The 15478-nt window shown below is 49.7% G+C and overlaps 1 protein-coding gene across 2 annotated transcripts; it reads right to left on the bottom strand.

The window, feature by feature from the left end:
• Positions 1-857: 857 nt before the first annotated feature.
• On the bottom strand, positions 858-15127 carry TAGLN3 (transgelin 3). Of its 2 annotated transcripts, XM_014862321.3 has the most exons (5): positions 14651-15127; positions 14169-14350; positions 12862-13036; positions 3021-3123; positions 858-1339 (listed from the first exon to the last, which is right to left on the bottom strand). In XM_014862321.3, the coding sequence occupies exons 2-5, from the start codon at positions 14346-14348 to the stop codon at positions 1198-1200; spliced, it is 600 nt and encodes a 199-aa protein (XP_014717807.1). In that variant the 5' UTR covers positions 14349-14350; positions 14651-15127; the 3' UTR covers positions 858-1197. The 2 variants fall into 2 exon arrangements, with proteins under 2 accessions (XP_014717807.1, XP_070364867.1); XM_070508766.1 differs by lacking the exon at positions 14651-15127 and having other exon boundaries at positions 14169-14520.
• Positions 15128-15478: the final 351 nt, after the last annotated feature.

Here is a 15478-nt window from a genome sequence, read left to right as displayed (position 1 = left end):
GAGCCAGGATTCTGCCCCCTCAGCGGCCCTGCCCCTCCCCGCCCTCCATGGGGATCCTAGAACTGCAAAGAACAGTCTGATAAACCACCACCCAAACATTCGCAGTGTGGCAAAGTCTATAGTAGTTTCATTCATTTTACCTTTTCTTGTTAATTAACAACTCATTACATGGATAACAGACCTTATTTCTTTTCTTACTAAAAGCATCATTTTTCTGTTGTTCTTTCTACTGGTAGAAAAGAATAAGACGAATTGTGGTCCCCAGGCTTATTTGCCTTCTTAATTTTTCTATGGATGAGAAAATCTTTTATCCCATCTTACCCAGATCTCAGTCTTAGCTGGTCTCCAAGAGTTTTAGGGGTTTAAGCCCTATAAATGACTAAGAGAGCAATCTACATTGCTTATAACTCCTGGCCGATGAAGAAACTGTATAAATGTCCGCATGAGACCCAGGGCCTGGCCTGGAGGGGGAAGATTATGGCTAGAGAAGTGAAAACTGCTCTTTCCCTCAACAATTCATCCCCATCCATTTGATAAAACCCCCCATCCATCAGACACTGCCTGGCCATCCAGATGAGAGTGCCTTAAGAAGTGGCTTTGGCTTGCTCCTTCCTGTGTCCCCTAGAGAGTAGACCTTGTTCTTGACTTCATGGCGTTAGGCTGTCAGAATGGGCAAAACTATTCCTAAACTTTCTACTGCATTGTCAATATAAGGGTTTCCTTGCAAGGGTTTCCTGAAAGCTAACCTACATTTCTACAGTTACAGCTTACGCTTAATCCCATCTTGCTGGCCTCTCAAATGAAATGAAAACCAGCCCTGCCTGCAAAGACCCTGAGACAAAGAATGAACTGTATACTTTAAGACACAAGACTAATTTGTTTATTAGGTGCGTTCTATAAGTTGAGGAGGGACATTTGTGGCAAATAAATAAATAAATAATCCGACCAACAGAGACTCTAGGGCACAGAAGGAGCTCTGGGAGAGGAAGGAAGCGGAGTCTTTGCATAGTTCTACATGAACAGAAGGTGGCAGCAGGAGGCAACGTGGATTCTCGACAGAAATGCAGCACTTGCAACAACCAGGGACGGGAGGCTTTGAGAAAGAGGAGAAGGTCAGAAGGTGACTACTTATTTCTTTATCATCGAGACCGTGGTGTGAACAGCTGTCTTCTCGACTAGGGGGCAGGATGCGGCGTCCTACATGATCTGCCTGGGCATCCCGTATCCCGTCATGCCTGCCTGGGACGCTCCCTTGTTGCTGCCCATCTGCAGGCCTATGACGTTCTGTCCCTGGCGAAGCTGCTCCTCTGAAAATCCTCTCCGATTCTGCTGGGCTTTCCTGGGCAGAGGGAGTGAGATGGAATAATGTCATTCTGACAGTTATCAAACCCTTCCCAAGATACACAGTTAGAGAGGCTCTATTAGAGGACACCAAATAGAAGAGCAGCCCTATACTGAACTAGAGTCCTGCTATGAACCTGGCCTGAGCTATGGCCCTACTCTGAGCTATGGGCCTACCCTGGGCTATGGCCCTACCCTGAGCTATGGTCCTACCCTGGCTATGGCCCTACCCTGAGCTATGGGCCTACTTTGGGCTGTGGTGCTACCCTGGGCTGTGGTCCCACCCTGAGCTATGGCCCTACCCTGGGGTATGGCCCTACCCTGAGCTATGGCCCTACCCTGGGGTATGGCCCTACCCTGAGCTATGGTCCTACCCTGGCTATGGCCCTACCCTGAGCTATGGGCCTACTTTGGGCTGTGGTGCTACCCTGGGCTGTGGTCCCACCCTGAGCTATGGCCCTACCCTGGGGTATGGCCCTACCCTGAGCTATGGCCCTACCCTGGGGTATGGCCCTACCCTGGGTTACGGTCCTACCCTGGGCTATGGCCCTATCCTGAGCTCTAGTCCTACCCTGAGCTACAGCCCTACCACAAACAGGCCCTACTGAGATACATGAGCTCTCTACTCCTTAGAAGCCCAGATGGTTTTCTAGGATTTCCAGCAAAGAATCAGTGGCTGCCTCTCTGGGGACTTCACTCTCAGACAGCTTTCCTGTCACCCTCTCTCTCACAGCTACCTCAAGCCCTTGTGAAATTAAAATCAGAACTTCTTACAAAGCATGTCGTTAATCCCATTCCATTCTTCCCTGTAGAGGGCCAAGGATTAATGCTCCATTTTAGAGCTGAGGGACCTAGGAGTTAAGGAAGGGACAATTCTAATTTGGTTGTGGGCCAAATAGATCATGGTAGGTCACTAATAATTCTGGGACTAAACTGGCCAATATCTAGGAGGTTTTCAGACCAGGTTCATTTAAAATGACAGAAGCTGGTAGATTTTTATAACTGTCAAGTAGAGGGAAAGAGATTAGGGACATGAAGAGTCAAGTATCCGCTACATATGCTCTTCTTTCTTCTCGCCCTGAGCTACTGGGTGGAGCGTAAGCACCCTTGCTGCCCCCACCCCGGGGAAGAAACAACAGCACACATCTCTTTAGGAAAGGCCCTTCACTGACATGACCATATATACTTTATTATCCAGACCAGACCACTTCTGCGAGTGAAAGGCAGTGCTATTAATACATACGCTGGGACAGCAGGCATTAACCAGGACTGTTGCAGGCAAATAGGACATACTTTCCTTTCATTAAGAGCAAAAATAAACGAATAAATAAGCAGATTCAAGGCTACTTGGATCATAAAAAAACCAAGTTCAGACATTCAGCCACCTCTGAGAAAAGCCACTCAGTCCGGTTCAGTCTCAGGAGAAACAGAATCGGGCAACAGAGCTGGAGGACCCAGGAATCTAGCAGGAAAGGCCCAAGTGTTTCTGCCGTGGGTGGGATGTTGACCTGAACAGCAGGCAGCCTCGGTCTTTCCTTGCTCTGGGGGACTGAATGTGGGGCCAGGAGTGCTTGCTCTGAGCGGCTGTGTGTGGAAATAGCCTCTGGGGAGCTACAAGGCTTCAGGTGCTCCCTCCTGTTATATTCATCCTGCTCCAGGGGGCCAGAAGGGCTTTTTACCTGTGAAACCAGGAGGGCTCTCCCCGGTAGCAGCCATCATCCTTGGTGACAGCGACACTGCCTAGAGCCATCAGGGTCCTCTGCACAGCTGCCATGTCTTTCCCTGGAAGCCAAGTAAGAGACAAAAGCAAAGCTTGCATCAGGACCAAGGAATCTGCAAGAATGGGGCTGGACCTTTGGGAAGGAAGTTCTAATGGGGGCTGTAGGAGATCACATTCAAGGGAGAGGATATCAAATACTTCTGAAAGTGGCCTGAAGATAACCACGGCCAAAAGACCGAGAAAGGAACAAAGAATCACCCGGCTATTTCTTCTCTATGTGGTACACACCAGAGATACCCAGTCTCTCATCCATTCCCAGCAGCCGTCTGAATAAAACATTCCAACACTTAGCAGCTCCGACCTACGTAGGTCCCTGCTCTGAGCAGAGGCCTGGCCTCGGGGGTTCTAGAGGCTGTGGTCAGGGGAGGCCCTGAAGGGGCACTGGCTTAGCGGTCTGCAGAGGAGGAATTCCCACAGGACGGGAAAGAGAAAAGGAAACTGGAGAGAAGCTGGCTGGATGCATTAACTGTGCCAAACCCCAGCTGGCATCTTTCTCATACTTTCTCCGGGTTAGAAGGGTCTAAAATCACCCACGTGCATCAAATTGAGTATTCACTTGGCTATTTGGGCTGGAGGCCTGGCAAATGAAGAAAAGTAAATCAACGCAGAAAGTACTCGATGTGACACAAATGGTGGGTCCCTTATTTTGTGCTGCTTGAAAGGAGCTAAATGGAGACAATAAATAACTGGCTTGCGTGTGAGAAAGAGGAGGGGGACAGAGGTGTGTGGTGCCCCTCACACACTGGGAGGGGGAGTTACCTGAGGAGCCTGGGGACCCTTAACCATGGAGAAGGCAAGTGGCCCCCACAAGCCAGCCTGCTCCTTCCAGCCTTCCTCCTGTCCTCCCTCCAGCTGGCTGAACTGTCCTGCACGGGGAAAGACCTACCAAGTGGTTAGGCCTGCAATTCAGAACCGATCGCAGGTCCAGGCAAGGCCCGAGTGTGGAGTGCAAAAGCTAAGGGCTCAGGGTTAGAAAGGAGGGCCTCATTCAGCCTAGGGGAGCTGCAACAGTTAAGGGCAAATATTAAAAGGCCATCTTCAGACTGAGTGAAGCATCTGTGGTCTCTCCAGCCTGGCTGCCGCAGCTCAGTCACTGAGGAATACAGAATTCCAGGGGGAAGACGGACACTAAATGAGAATGGAGCATGACTCTAACAACGTCAACAATTAAGGCCCACAGAGGAAGCCCAGTTCAGGTTGTCCATTTATTCAGAGAGAGAGAGAGAGACAGCAGAGCCTTCTTCCTTCACCTCTCTCCTCCACTCCATTAACCACAGGGTGATTTCCTGGATGCTGAGGCTCTGTGGGTTTGGCTGATGGATACAGGGATGAAATGCTCTCAGTGGAGAGCCCCCGAGACTCAAGAGACAGCTGGCGTGTCAATGGAGTGCCCCCCAGACTCAAGAGACAGCTGGCGTGGTGCAGAATGGAGTATCGGGGCAGCATATGGAAGGGGGCGGGCACAAGGCATACTGAGAATTAAGAGAGAGGAAGCAGAGGTGGTTGTTAGAAGGACTCTTCCCTTCCACTGGTGAGAGGCATTTCTGCAAATGTCACTCTCTAATGGGATCCTTCTCTTTTTTAATAGAACAGTAGTGATGACATTCTGAATGCTCACTCTGGAAGAGACAGGGAGAGGGTTTGCTCTTAAGCAGTGAGTCATTAGAGAGAGCCTGGAGAAATGATCAAGCACACGAGGGCTTAAGAGGTTAGGGTATATCACTCATCTCTACTCTGTACAAAGAGCACACAGGAAATCTGTTTCTAGTGGTCAGAAAGAGCAGGTCTGGTCTGTCCAGGATCTGGGGAAATCTGGAGGCTGGCACACGTGGAGTTCAGCCCCAGAAGCTACACTAGAGCCGTGGGCGCGGAAGCAGTGCTGTTAAACCATATGCGCAGCCTCCTTCCCAAGTAGCTGGCTCATGTATACACCACATGAACCCAGAAAGGATGGAGGGAACTACGTCGGGGGCAAAGGAAGATATCCAGGAATGGAGAACTATAAATACTACTTGCCCTCATCCCAGACAGAGTAAAAGGAAGCGATTACATAATTGGAGCAAAAGAAGCTGGGAAAGGAGGCACTTTTTCCCAGGAACAAATTTTTTGTTTTGACAAAATGAAAGTTTTCCTTGAGAAAGGTCCCAAGACAAGAGATTTGATACAAATTAGAGGCTAGTCACTTTATTATACATGATATCAACTCCATAAAATTAATATTATTCCTCCCAATGTATGGATGGGAAGACTAATTCAAGAAGATTAATTAATGTGCCCTAGTCACACAACGAGTAAACCAGAGTCTGGCTCTAGCCCAAATGTCTGAACACAAAGCTGGCAGAGTCCACCAGGCCACCTGCCATCTCCCATGGGTCCCCATCGCAGGTTGGTTGGGGAGGTACATTCCTCAGTGATCAGGGATGACCCAAAGCGATGGTGATGGCTGCTTTGGTGCTAGGCCAGAGGGAATCCACTAGGCAGATAAAACTGGGGCACAATTCTTGGGGCCCACAAGGTCAAGGGCACCAACCCCAAATGGCTGTAAGTCTTTGAGTGTTTTTGTCTGGAATAATTTCTCCAGGTCTCAACCCAAATAAGATTAAAGCAAGAGGGTTGGCCCACTGGTGTAGCAGTTAAGTTTGCACACTCCACTTTGGTGGCCTGGGGTTTGCAGGTTCAGATCCCAGTTGTGGACCTAGCACTGCTCGTCAAGCCAAGCCATGGTGACATGCCACATATAGTCATGGAAGATTGGCACAGACGTTAGCTCAGCAGCACTCTTCCTCAAGTAAAAAGAGGAAGATTGGCAACAGATGTTAGCTCAGTGACACTCTTCCTCAAGTAAAAAGAGGAAGATTGGCAACAGATGTTAGCTCAGGGCCAATCTTCCTCACCAAAAAAGAGAAGAAAAAAGATTAAAGCAAGAAAAAGCAGTTGGGGCCTAGAGTCCCCCATTGATGTGCAGATCATGTTAATTATCATCAAGACTCTAAACATTTTGAACAGAAATCTGTCTCTGGAGCCAGTTCACTTTTGTGGAGGCTGATTCCTGTAACTGGGGGTCAAAAATTTAAACGTCTGGAGGAGCAGTGAGGGTAAGGAAGATCTGTGAAGTGTGTCAGCTTAACACAACTTAAGTTAAACTGCTGGTATCCCACCCAAGTGTACCATCTGCCTAGAACACAGGCTGCTTCGGAGCAGGGTTTCCCAGGCTTCTTGGACTATTTATGAGATGGGGTGGGGTGTCTCTTCAAAAATATAAATTTTGAGGTCATTCTCCTGAGAGACTGATTCGGCAGGCCTGAATCAGTTTATATTGGGGCCTAGGAGTTTATATTTTTAATAGGCTCCCCAGGTGATTTATGCCACCAGGCAAGTTTGAGAAACATGGGTTTCACCTGGTGACTCCCAAACCAGACTGATCATCAGAATTACCTGAGAATCTTAAAAATTCAGATTCTGGAGCAATCTCCCGACATGAGTCTGATACAGCCGGATGGGTGGTCAAGCACTGCCCTAATACTTTGGATTTCAGTTTTTAAAAACTTCAATGTCTGGCCCCTGGAAGTACTAAATGATATGTGTTAAGCAATAACTCCTTTCTTCAGAGAGCTCTGCCACAAAGTCGATAGCAAAATCAATCATTAGAAGGGCTCCGATCCAAGTTGGGAGCCAGATCAGAGCCCTGGCAACTTGGAATCTCTTTGCTCCCTGAAAGCTACCCCTAGATGCTTTGGCAAGACAGCCTGAAAACCAGTGCTCAGGGCTGTTCTTCCAAGAAAAAAAAGAACGGTCCTAAAAGAAGTACCAACTAAATGCTGAGAAGTTTCCAGATGCCGGGAGAGCAGAAACGAGACTCAGTCCTGGTGGCAATCTAGAAACGGGACCACCGGCTATAAGAAGGGAAATGACACATGAAAGAGGAGAAGCCAGATTCACACTAACAGCTGAGAATTTCAATCCAGCTACCTGGACTCTTCCAGGCCCCTATCATGAGAGGAGGCTAATATTAGACTGGAAGTTGTAAAAAGAGGCGATGGCTCAGGAGCTGTCCTTGTCTTGCCTGGCAAAGGTTTCAGAGAGCGTCTCAGAGAGCAACTGACACTTCTGCTTGACAATACAGCATGCCCTGTTTCCTGCATTATCACGAAGTGATGTTTTCCCCAGCGTGATCTTACACTCCAAACTACTCAATGATCATCTCTGGGGAGTGGGACCAAGGGGGGCCATTGTAAGGAGCCCCTGCCCCAACCCAGAGATTCTCAATGACATAAAGTTTGAGCATCGTTCCCATAAAGATACTTGAACTGGGATATTGTTCTCTTAAATTTTTTATACTTTCGTGAGATCTTATGCACATCTTTGGGAAGAAAAAATAAAGAGAAGGATAAAGAGAAAGAAAAAAGAGCAGAGAGATGTCATCTAGGGGGGTAAAGTCAGGTTGGACTCTACTTTCAATATTAAAGATTTAGTATTTAGTTTTGACAGCCTTACAGTCAAAACTCTGTTTCAGAGCTACTTCCATTTTCTATCAGTTTTGACTCATGCTTGTAACTCTTGGAATACTGGCTTTTTCAACTTTCTGGGACTTACGGAGAAAGCAATCAGTGGATGAAGAAACCATTTCTTATTTCCCTGAGTGATATCTTAGTCATAGCTCCCAATTCTCCACTTAACGTAGAGAAAATATTGCTATAATCAAGGGAGAAATGTCAGAGGGTGGGTTGGGCTTGCTCTGTGGGTTTATGAATTTTCGTTGCTTTCCTCTCGGGATAAACTCTCCAAGGAAGTGGTTCTCAAAGTGGGGTTCCCAGACCAGCAGAAGCAGGCGATGCAAATTCCTAGGCCCTGCCTCAGACTTAACACCTCAGAAACACTGGGACTGGAGTCCGGCAATCTGTGTTCTAACAAGCCTTCCCGGTGATTCTGAGGCACACTGGTGTTTGAGAACACGGCGGAAGGAAGAAACTTCCTTCCTACTGTGAGAAGCACTTGGCGTAAAGGCTGGGAAGGCTGTTCCGACAGAAAAGGAGGCTTCAAGCGGCCGGCATTTGTGACATCTCAAGTCACTACAGTACCTCACAATATCCCAAAACGTCTCTCCACTTGGGTGAAACGTCTCTTCCTCTTGCTGTTGAGGAATGACACATACAGTGACACCTCTCCAGAGAATATGTTTGGACCTTCCAGGCACTCCAGCCCCGATGGTTTATATCTCTAACGGGTTTACCTCTCTAACTCCCAGTCATCAACGAGGGGGAACAGGGAGGCAAGACAAAACCAGGTGTCCAGGATCCTTGTCGGTAGGACTACTGAGAAGAGTAGTCAGATGTGATTGATCTTTGAGTCCGGCCTGTTCTGAGATTCTAGAATTCTACATGTCTATGCTGGCCACGTGGTCATGCAAAGGAACCAAAAGGGTTAGTTGCGGATGAGCACATATGTAACATTGATATTATGTATATAACAATATGTATAGTATTTAGGAGGGGGAAATAAGCCAACATTTATTAGGTGTCTATCTGCCAGGAATTGAGCCAGGCATTTTACATGTCTAATCCTTACAAGAACCCTCCGAGGGAGGTGCTAGACTGGTTGACAGAGAAGGGAACTGAGGCTCTGAGAAGCTAAGCAGCTTAACCAAGGTCACACAGCTAGGATGTCCTAGGGAAGAGTGTCAGCCCATCTACCTGACTCCAAAACTCATCCTCTTTCTGCTTTTCCCAGATCTTCTGAGTCTGGAATTGGCAAAGCAATATACGATGGAAAGACATCAAGAGTAATGATCACGAGGTGGAAAAAAGTCAGTAAGGTGACCCACAAAGCCAGCCCTCCGTATGGGAGAATGGCCGATGAGGTGAAGGGATCCCAGATGACAGAGAGGGCAGAGGTCATCCAGGCAACCCTATCGGCTTCTGTCCATTTGTTCCAAGACAGAATAAGTGCCTTTCCAGCCTTGCTCCTGCTGTCCTCATTTTCTATTAGTTTTAAAAAAGACAGGCCAATGACTACAGTACTTGTTACACTGCCAGCATTTATTATGCTCCACCATTGCCAGGCAGTAGGCTCAGCACTTTTAATGCATTATCTCATTGACTTCCCATATCTACCCTGTGAAATAGGTACTATTATCCCCATTTGACAGCTGAGAAAATCACAGCTTAGAAAAGCTAACTGCTAAGTGGTGGCACAGAGGTGTGACCGGGCAGTCGAATTTCTGACTCCAGAGCCCACGCTCTACTGCCTTCCAGGTTGAGCTTTCTCTGCAGTCTTTCTGACCAGCACACACAGAGGCTCTCGCGTGTTCTCTCTCTCTTACACACACTTGCACACACCCCTCCTTTTCTGGCCCTTCCTTTTCTATCCTTCCCTTTCCCTCCACAGAAATGATGCTGAAGTGTCCTCCAGCATCTCTCCTCTGAGTCACAGAGAGCTGAGATGGCCCCACCCCAGCCCTTTGCCTGCACCCATGGCAAATCCAAAAGCAACCTGCCAGGCATTCACCTTCTCTCATCCAAGAGCAAGACTTCCCCCATCGTCTTCCATCGCTGGAAGCAGCACTCACTTCTTCCCCATCACTGAAAGGACTGGTCCCTCCCAGTTTCTCTCAGGGGAACTTCAGTAGCTTTGTCTACACTGTCCCTGTGGTAGGGTTGTTTTCTGGACCGTTCAGCCCTGGGTTCCTTTTTAAACCCCTGAATCTTTTATTCTGGATGCTCCTGAGTCTACTCCAAATATTTACCTTGCATCTAAAAGGGGTTTCAGGATAGTGGGTACTTCTGAGCCTCTGCCTGTCTAACTGATTAAGGCCTAAAAGAGAAGGTGTTTTGAGAGCCAGGGATCCCTCAGCTTGATTTATCTGCGACGTAAGAGCAGCATGGAGTCACTGGGCAGCCGTGGGCAAGCAGAGCCCTACTTGGGAAGATGCCGAGCAGGAAGACAGGGGACTGAGAGCTGCCGAGCATAGAATGCCTGCAGAGGAGGAAGAGAAGCAAGGAGGGCTGGACCCACAGCAGCCACAGCCACCACAACCTCGGTGCACGGAATCGGAAATGAATGTGAGTGAATGGAAAACCGCAGTCAGGGGGTGGAACAGTAGGGAGAAGGCGGGGCTAAGCCAAGCAAATGGCTAGTCCAAAAGCTGTGTGCACAAACGTACATCCTCCCCTGCGCACAGACACACGCCAACCCCACCCTGCAGCATCCCTCTAATTGCAGCTTACTCATGCCCAAACTCAGGGGCGACAACCAGCTCTGCAGAAAGGACCCAGCCTCGCTCACTCAGTCCATGCTGCTGTTCCCAGGGTCTCACTGCTGGACTTACTCAAGGCCACCCCCCTTCCCTTTTCTCTGCTCAAAGCAACCCACCTTCCCACCTCCTGCTCCACTATATTGTAACCTGCTCTGGCCTGAGCCTCAGACAGTGATCCTGGGAGATGACAAGCATTCTCTCCAACGCTTGGAATGAATCTCCCTGAACCTCAGTCCTCAGATGCTACTCCATGGATGAGACCACCAGGCCCTGGGGCCCCTAGAGGCCATTTGGACACTCCCAAGCATCTGCTTTCCTATTGCCGGCTATCCCCACCTACTGCATGCCCTACCTATAGCAGGTCAGTCCAGCACCCTTGGAGTGAGTCTCCTTTCTTATTTCCTTTAAAGCCCCATCCTTCTTGCCCTGGGGATGAGAGCCCTCAGTGTCTGCCTTGTTCCCTTCTTTCAGGAGCATTATCCCGCCCTGGAGCCCATCTGTCCGCCACCCTCTCTCAGGCTAACACAGTCACACACATGTCCCTCAACCTCCCACTTCCCTAACAGGTGACTAACACCCAGGGCTGGGCAGGTGGTGTAGACCTCCTCCTGCTCTATCAGGGGCCATTGCTCCCTACACCCCTCCCCCCTCACTGCCAGCAGCTTCTGGGTGGAATGTTCACCTGCGTGGTCTTTGGAAAAAGGGGAAAGGCAAGTAAAACATCCTCAATAACGTAAAGACAGGAAAGCACCCTCGGGATCCCCACCTCCCACCCACCTCCAGTTCCTTCCTCCTACACACTTCCTGTACTTGAGGGGTCTCATGGGGCCCCTTCCATTCACACAAACTCCTAGTGCAGGGGCTCTAGCCCTGAGTCCTCCTCTTCCTGCCCTCCATCCTCATCAGTCACCGTTATGACTCAACAGCACATGCACCATGCAGGGGAAGGATGCAGCCTCCTGGCCAAAGCATGGATGGCAGACTAGGTGAGGCCCTTTCCTTTGGCATCAGAGAGCCTGGGTTTGAGGTTTAGCTCTGCTAATTACTGGACAGCCGTATCAGGTACACGAGTAATCACAGGCGCGCTTCACTTTCATCATCTATGAAATGGGGAAATTAAAAACACTCACCTCATAGGATTGTTAGGAGCATTGATTGGCATTATGCAGTAAAGCGCTTGTACCATGCCTAGCGTACGGGAAAATATCAATAAGCAGTAGCTGTCTTTATTAGCTGGGGAAAATCATCACAGTTTTGATCTAAAAGCAGGGAGCAAGTCTCAGCTGTGACAAGACGTGGGGATTTGGAGGTAAGTGTCCATGAAGTCCAACGGCCCAGCCTGAGGCTTTGGCTATCTGAGTTTCTAAGTAATGGCAAACACAAGGTAAACTGACTGGCATCTCAGCATTGTAACCACTCATCGGTGAACAGGAAAGGCCAGCTCTCTGCCTGCCACAGGGTAGTGGGAGGATTAAGGAGGCAACTGTTTCTCTATAAATTGTTTAGTAGAATGGTCATCTGCTAGAAATCTATTTCAGCTACCATCTGAATACCTCTTAAAATACCATTGTCTCTTGATCACAGGAAAGCTACCCCATTCCCACGGTCAGCAGAGTCATTTGGGTCACTGCCCCTAAGGGCTGGGCCACTGATGACAGCCAGTGACAATGAGCACGAGAGAGCAGACTCAACCTGGCAGTCCTGCGAGGACTGGTCTGCATCTCCCGGTGCCCAGGCAGGCTGAGTGTGGAGCAGCTGCAAGGATGGGCACGCATTTGGGCTCAGGGGTATGCTAAGTCCCAAATTCTCTGGCAGTGTCTCCGTTCACGTACTTTTCCCCAATAATAGTGGATTGTTAAATACATCCAGAAAGGTGACTTGATTATTTCGCTTTGTAAGATTTCTTAATCAAGTCAATTCATAAATGTGAACAAAAAAACAAACAAAAAAATCATTTGTCACATTCCCTGAGCAGAATACCTTTCTGGAAGGCATGGTCACCAAGCTCTCAGATAATACTTTAATAAAAGGTTGGGGTGCTATTTATTTCTCAGACTGAATGACAAAATCATACCAGGTGGTTTTGTCTATAAGCCCCACGGCTGGTGAGTCAGAAGCACACTTGCCCCCCTTCCCCCATCTTCCAGTAGCTGTCATTTGTTCCTGTGGGAGGGGTAACAGGAATGAAAGGCATCCGTGTAACCATTTTAGCTTCCTCTCCGTGGGGGCTTCTGTTTATGTGTTAGTTGGCTGAGGTCTCCACTGTGTCCCAGGGTGTGAGTACCCTTAGAGGAGGGTACTCACAGAGAGGGAGGCTAACAGTGCCCCTGGGGTGACAGCTGATGCTCCCCTGCCCCCACCACACACACACACACACACACACACACACAGAGGCACAGGGAAGGGCACTGTGAGCAGGTTTCACAAAGAGATGGGTGAAGGGGAGGGAAGAGGGGAGAACAATCGCAAAGGCACGAGCACTGTTTACCTTCCCAGAGATCCACCGTCTGAAAAATATCAGTGGTCCTGACGCCGTAGATCTCCGCAGCTTTCAGAAACTGGGAGATTTGCTCCATCTGCTTAAAAGCCATCTTTGACTCTGAGATCTTGGGAATGGGCTCTTGTCCTGGTGGGTATAAACTGTTTATCAGCTTGCACAGGACCTGAAGGGAGACAGGGGAGACAAAATCAGTGTTTCCATTTGTCTTTACCCATCACTAATGCAAAGGGAATCCTGGCTCTCAGGGGACACAGCTCACCGGTTTGGGCGTAGGAAGGCATGGGCTCAGGGCTGGGGGGCCGAGTTCCCATACTGAGCCCAAAAGACCCAGGCGACCCCATTCCCGGAGCTGCTCCTGGACCCAGTGAGTCCAGTAGCTTGAGAATGCCCTTCCCTCCTTGCTCCTCCCTTCCTTTCTCTGCGGGAAGGAAAGACGTGACAGCTAGGGAAGGATGTGTGTTTGGGAGGCCATGACTGCAGACTTCCAATGGACGCAGGAGTTAGTGGCTCTCGGAAAGGTCAAATGATAGAGTCTAATGTTATGTCTTCTATCAAAAGGCAGATCAGAATCAGGCTTCAATAACTCATCCTATATGTGCTAATAACATGTAAAAGAACAGAACTGGGTACCCTCCTCCCAGATCCCTATAACCCAAGCCCTGGGCAACCCCACAAAAGTAGGGAATAGCAGTTACGTAACAGAAAATCACAGCCTGCGGGAAAAGACCGGCTTGTTTGAATCGGCAGGGCCATCCCCAGCTCCCCAAACCACAGGACCATCTGGTCAGAAAAGCAGGTATCAAATAAGGATTCTCTTCAGTTTCATGAGAACCCATCCATCCAACAGACGCTGAGCACCCCCAGGGAGTGTGGCTCCGGGAAGGATGGAAGGTGGTTAGTTCCTTCCCCACCTCTTTCTTTGTTTTACTATGTAGTCAAACTATTCCCCTGGGCGGGGAATGGCCCCAGACAAGCTGGTGCACCAAGAGGGCTGGAGAGATCTCAAGGAAATACTTATCTTTATTCTCACTAGAAAGAGCAAAAGGGCTTCGGATTTGTCAACAACTCATTAGGAAGCGGCGATGTCTCGGATGGGTGGAGAATCCTCTAAGCTAGTTAGGCAATTGTGCGGGGAGCCCAGGTCTCCCGACTCCAAGGAAATAAGGCTTTCCCGTTCCTTCCCCGTGAGACACGGGGCTTGGCAGCAGCATCTCCTCCCGCAGCCTCACGTCCCCAGGAAAGCCCCGGAGGGCTTCCAGCCCGCCGACCCCAACGGAGACCGCTGCTGGCCTTACCGTCCCGTCCATTAACCATTTCTGAAAATGGGCCCTGCCGGGAGGAGGGTGCTCAATGTCCTCGGCGCACTGTAGGATGATCCAGTCCACCAGCTTGTTCTCCAGGTCCGCGTCGTACTTCTGCTCGATCTTCTCCTGCACCTCTCGGCTTAAGCCGTAGCTCGGGCCCCGGTTAGCCATCTCTGCAAGAGAAGAGAGGACACGCGCGGCATCCACACAATAGCGCAGCAGCGCCGGCTCCCTGCGAACGCGGCTGGGATGTGGCTGGGCCGCCTGGCCCAGCAGCGGCAAAGCGGGCAGAAAGCCGGGCGTGGTTTAAATCAAGGAGCCAATGAAGCCACTGGGGGTTCACCTACAAACGGGAAAGAAAAGCGCAGACACGCGCCGGTGACTCTAGAATAAAGCCCCTGCCGGTCCCGGGGGGCTGGAACCCCCGTCTCGGTCCCGCTTATCAATGAGACGAGATGATGTACAGGACTCACAATCAAGGCTGAACCCCCAGGCCGCAGGGGAGCTGGGTGATGGTCGTTTCTTCCCTCCTGTAGTAGCACTTTGCAAGGGCAGGACCCTTGAGATGGGAAAGAGCAGGTAATTAACAGGCAGGGAGGAAGGCCGCCTTGACGTTCAGTCGCTGATGCTGCATGGCGCCTGGGAGAAGGGTACACTGATTCGATTTTCTCCCGGCTGAGGAGGGTCAAATCAGGGCCGTTGCTAAGAGCCGTCCAAAAAGCCAGCCCTCTGGGGTGTCAGTCAAGCCCGCCCACCTCCCTCCCGCTGAGAGCCTCTTTTTCAGCTGCACAATTCTTTCCCCTCCTCTGGGGGAGACGGCCGATTGTATGCAGGGCCAGCACACAGCTGCAGGGGGGATGGGGCCTGAGGAGGGTCCATTCTGTCAGCTGTCCATCTGTCGGGAGTTGCCAAACCACTTTCCCCCTGCCCGGAGGTAACAGTTGTTTGGCGAGGCGGGAGGGGAGGGGCTGAGAGCTGCAACCATTAACTTGTTCAGCTGCCAGCCGGGTTTGTTCCGGAAACTTCCATCCTGGTGGGAAACTGTTGTGCCTCAGTTTGACCTATTCAAGGAATGTAGCTTTTTAATGCTATTTTTAATCAACAGACACTAAGATCAAGTTTCATAAATTGAACAGCTCAATGTGCTAAGAACTCTTGGAGTGAAAGGTTTTGAAAGAGTGTAAAGATTTCATCAGTTTATAATTAAGGACCACAGAGTCACGACTGACATGCTGTCAGTGGTTAACTGAAGATTTAGTATCAGCGAACTAGACCTCAGGAGAAGCCACTGGACCTAGGTC

Source organism: Equus asinus, chromosome 5, assembly GCF_041296235.1.
Source record: "Equus asinus isolate D_3611 breed Donkey chromosome 5, EquAss-T2T_v2, whole genome shotgun sequence".
In the NCBI taxonomy this organism is placed as follows: domain Eukaryota; kingdom Metazoa; phylum Chordata; class Mammalia; order Perissodactyla; family Equidae; genus Equus; species Equus asinus.
This window is presented reverse-complemented; position numbering and strand designations above follow the sequence as displayed.

What these genes read in the sequence shown, in the direction of transcription:
- TAGLN3 (XM_014862321.3), bottom strand. Translation starts at nt 14,348, where the DNA reads ATGGCTAACCGGGGCCCGAGCTACGGCTTAAGCCGAGAGGTGCAGGAG. An exon ending in GACGGTGGATCTCTGGGAAG is followed by an intron (nt 3,124 to 12,861) that starts GTAAACAGTGCT and finishes CTTGGCTTCCAG; the next exon opens with GGAAAGACATGGCAGCTGTG. An exon ending in GAGCCCTCCTGGTTTCACAG is followed by an intron (nt 1,340 to 3,020) that starts GTAAAAAGCCCT and finishes CCCTCTGCCCAG; the next exon opens with GAAAGCCCAGCAGAATCGGA.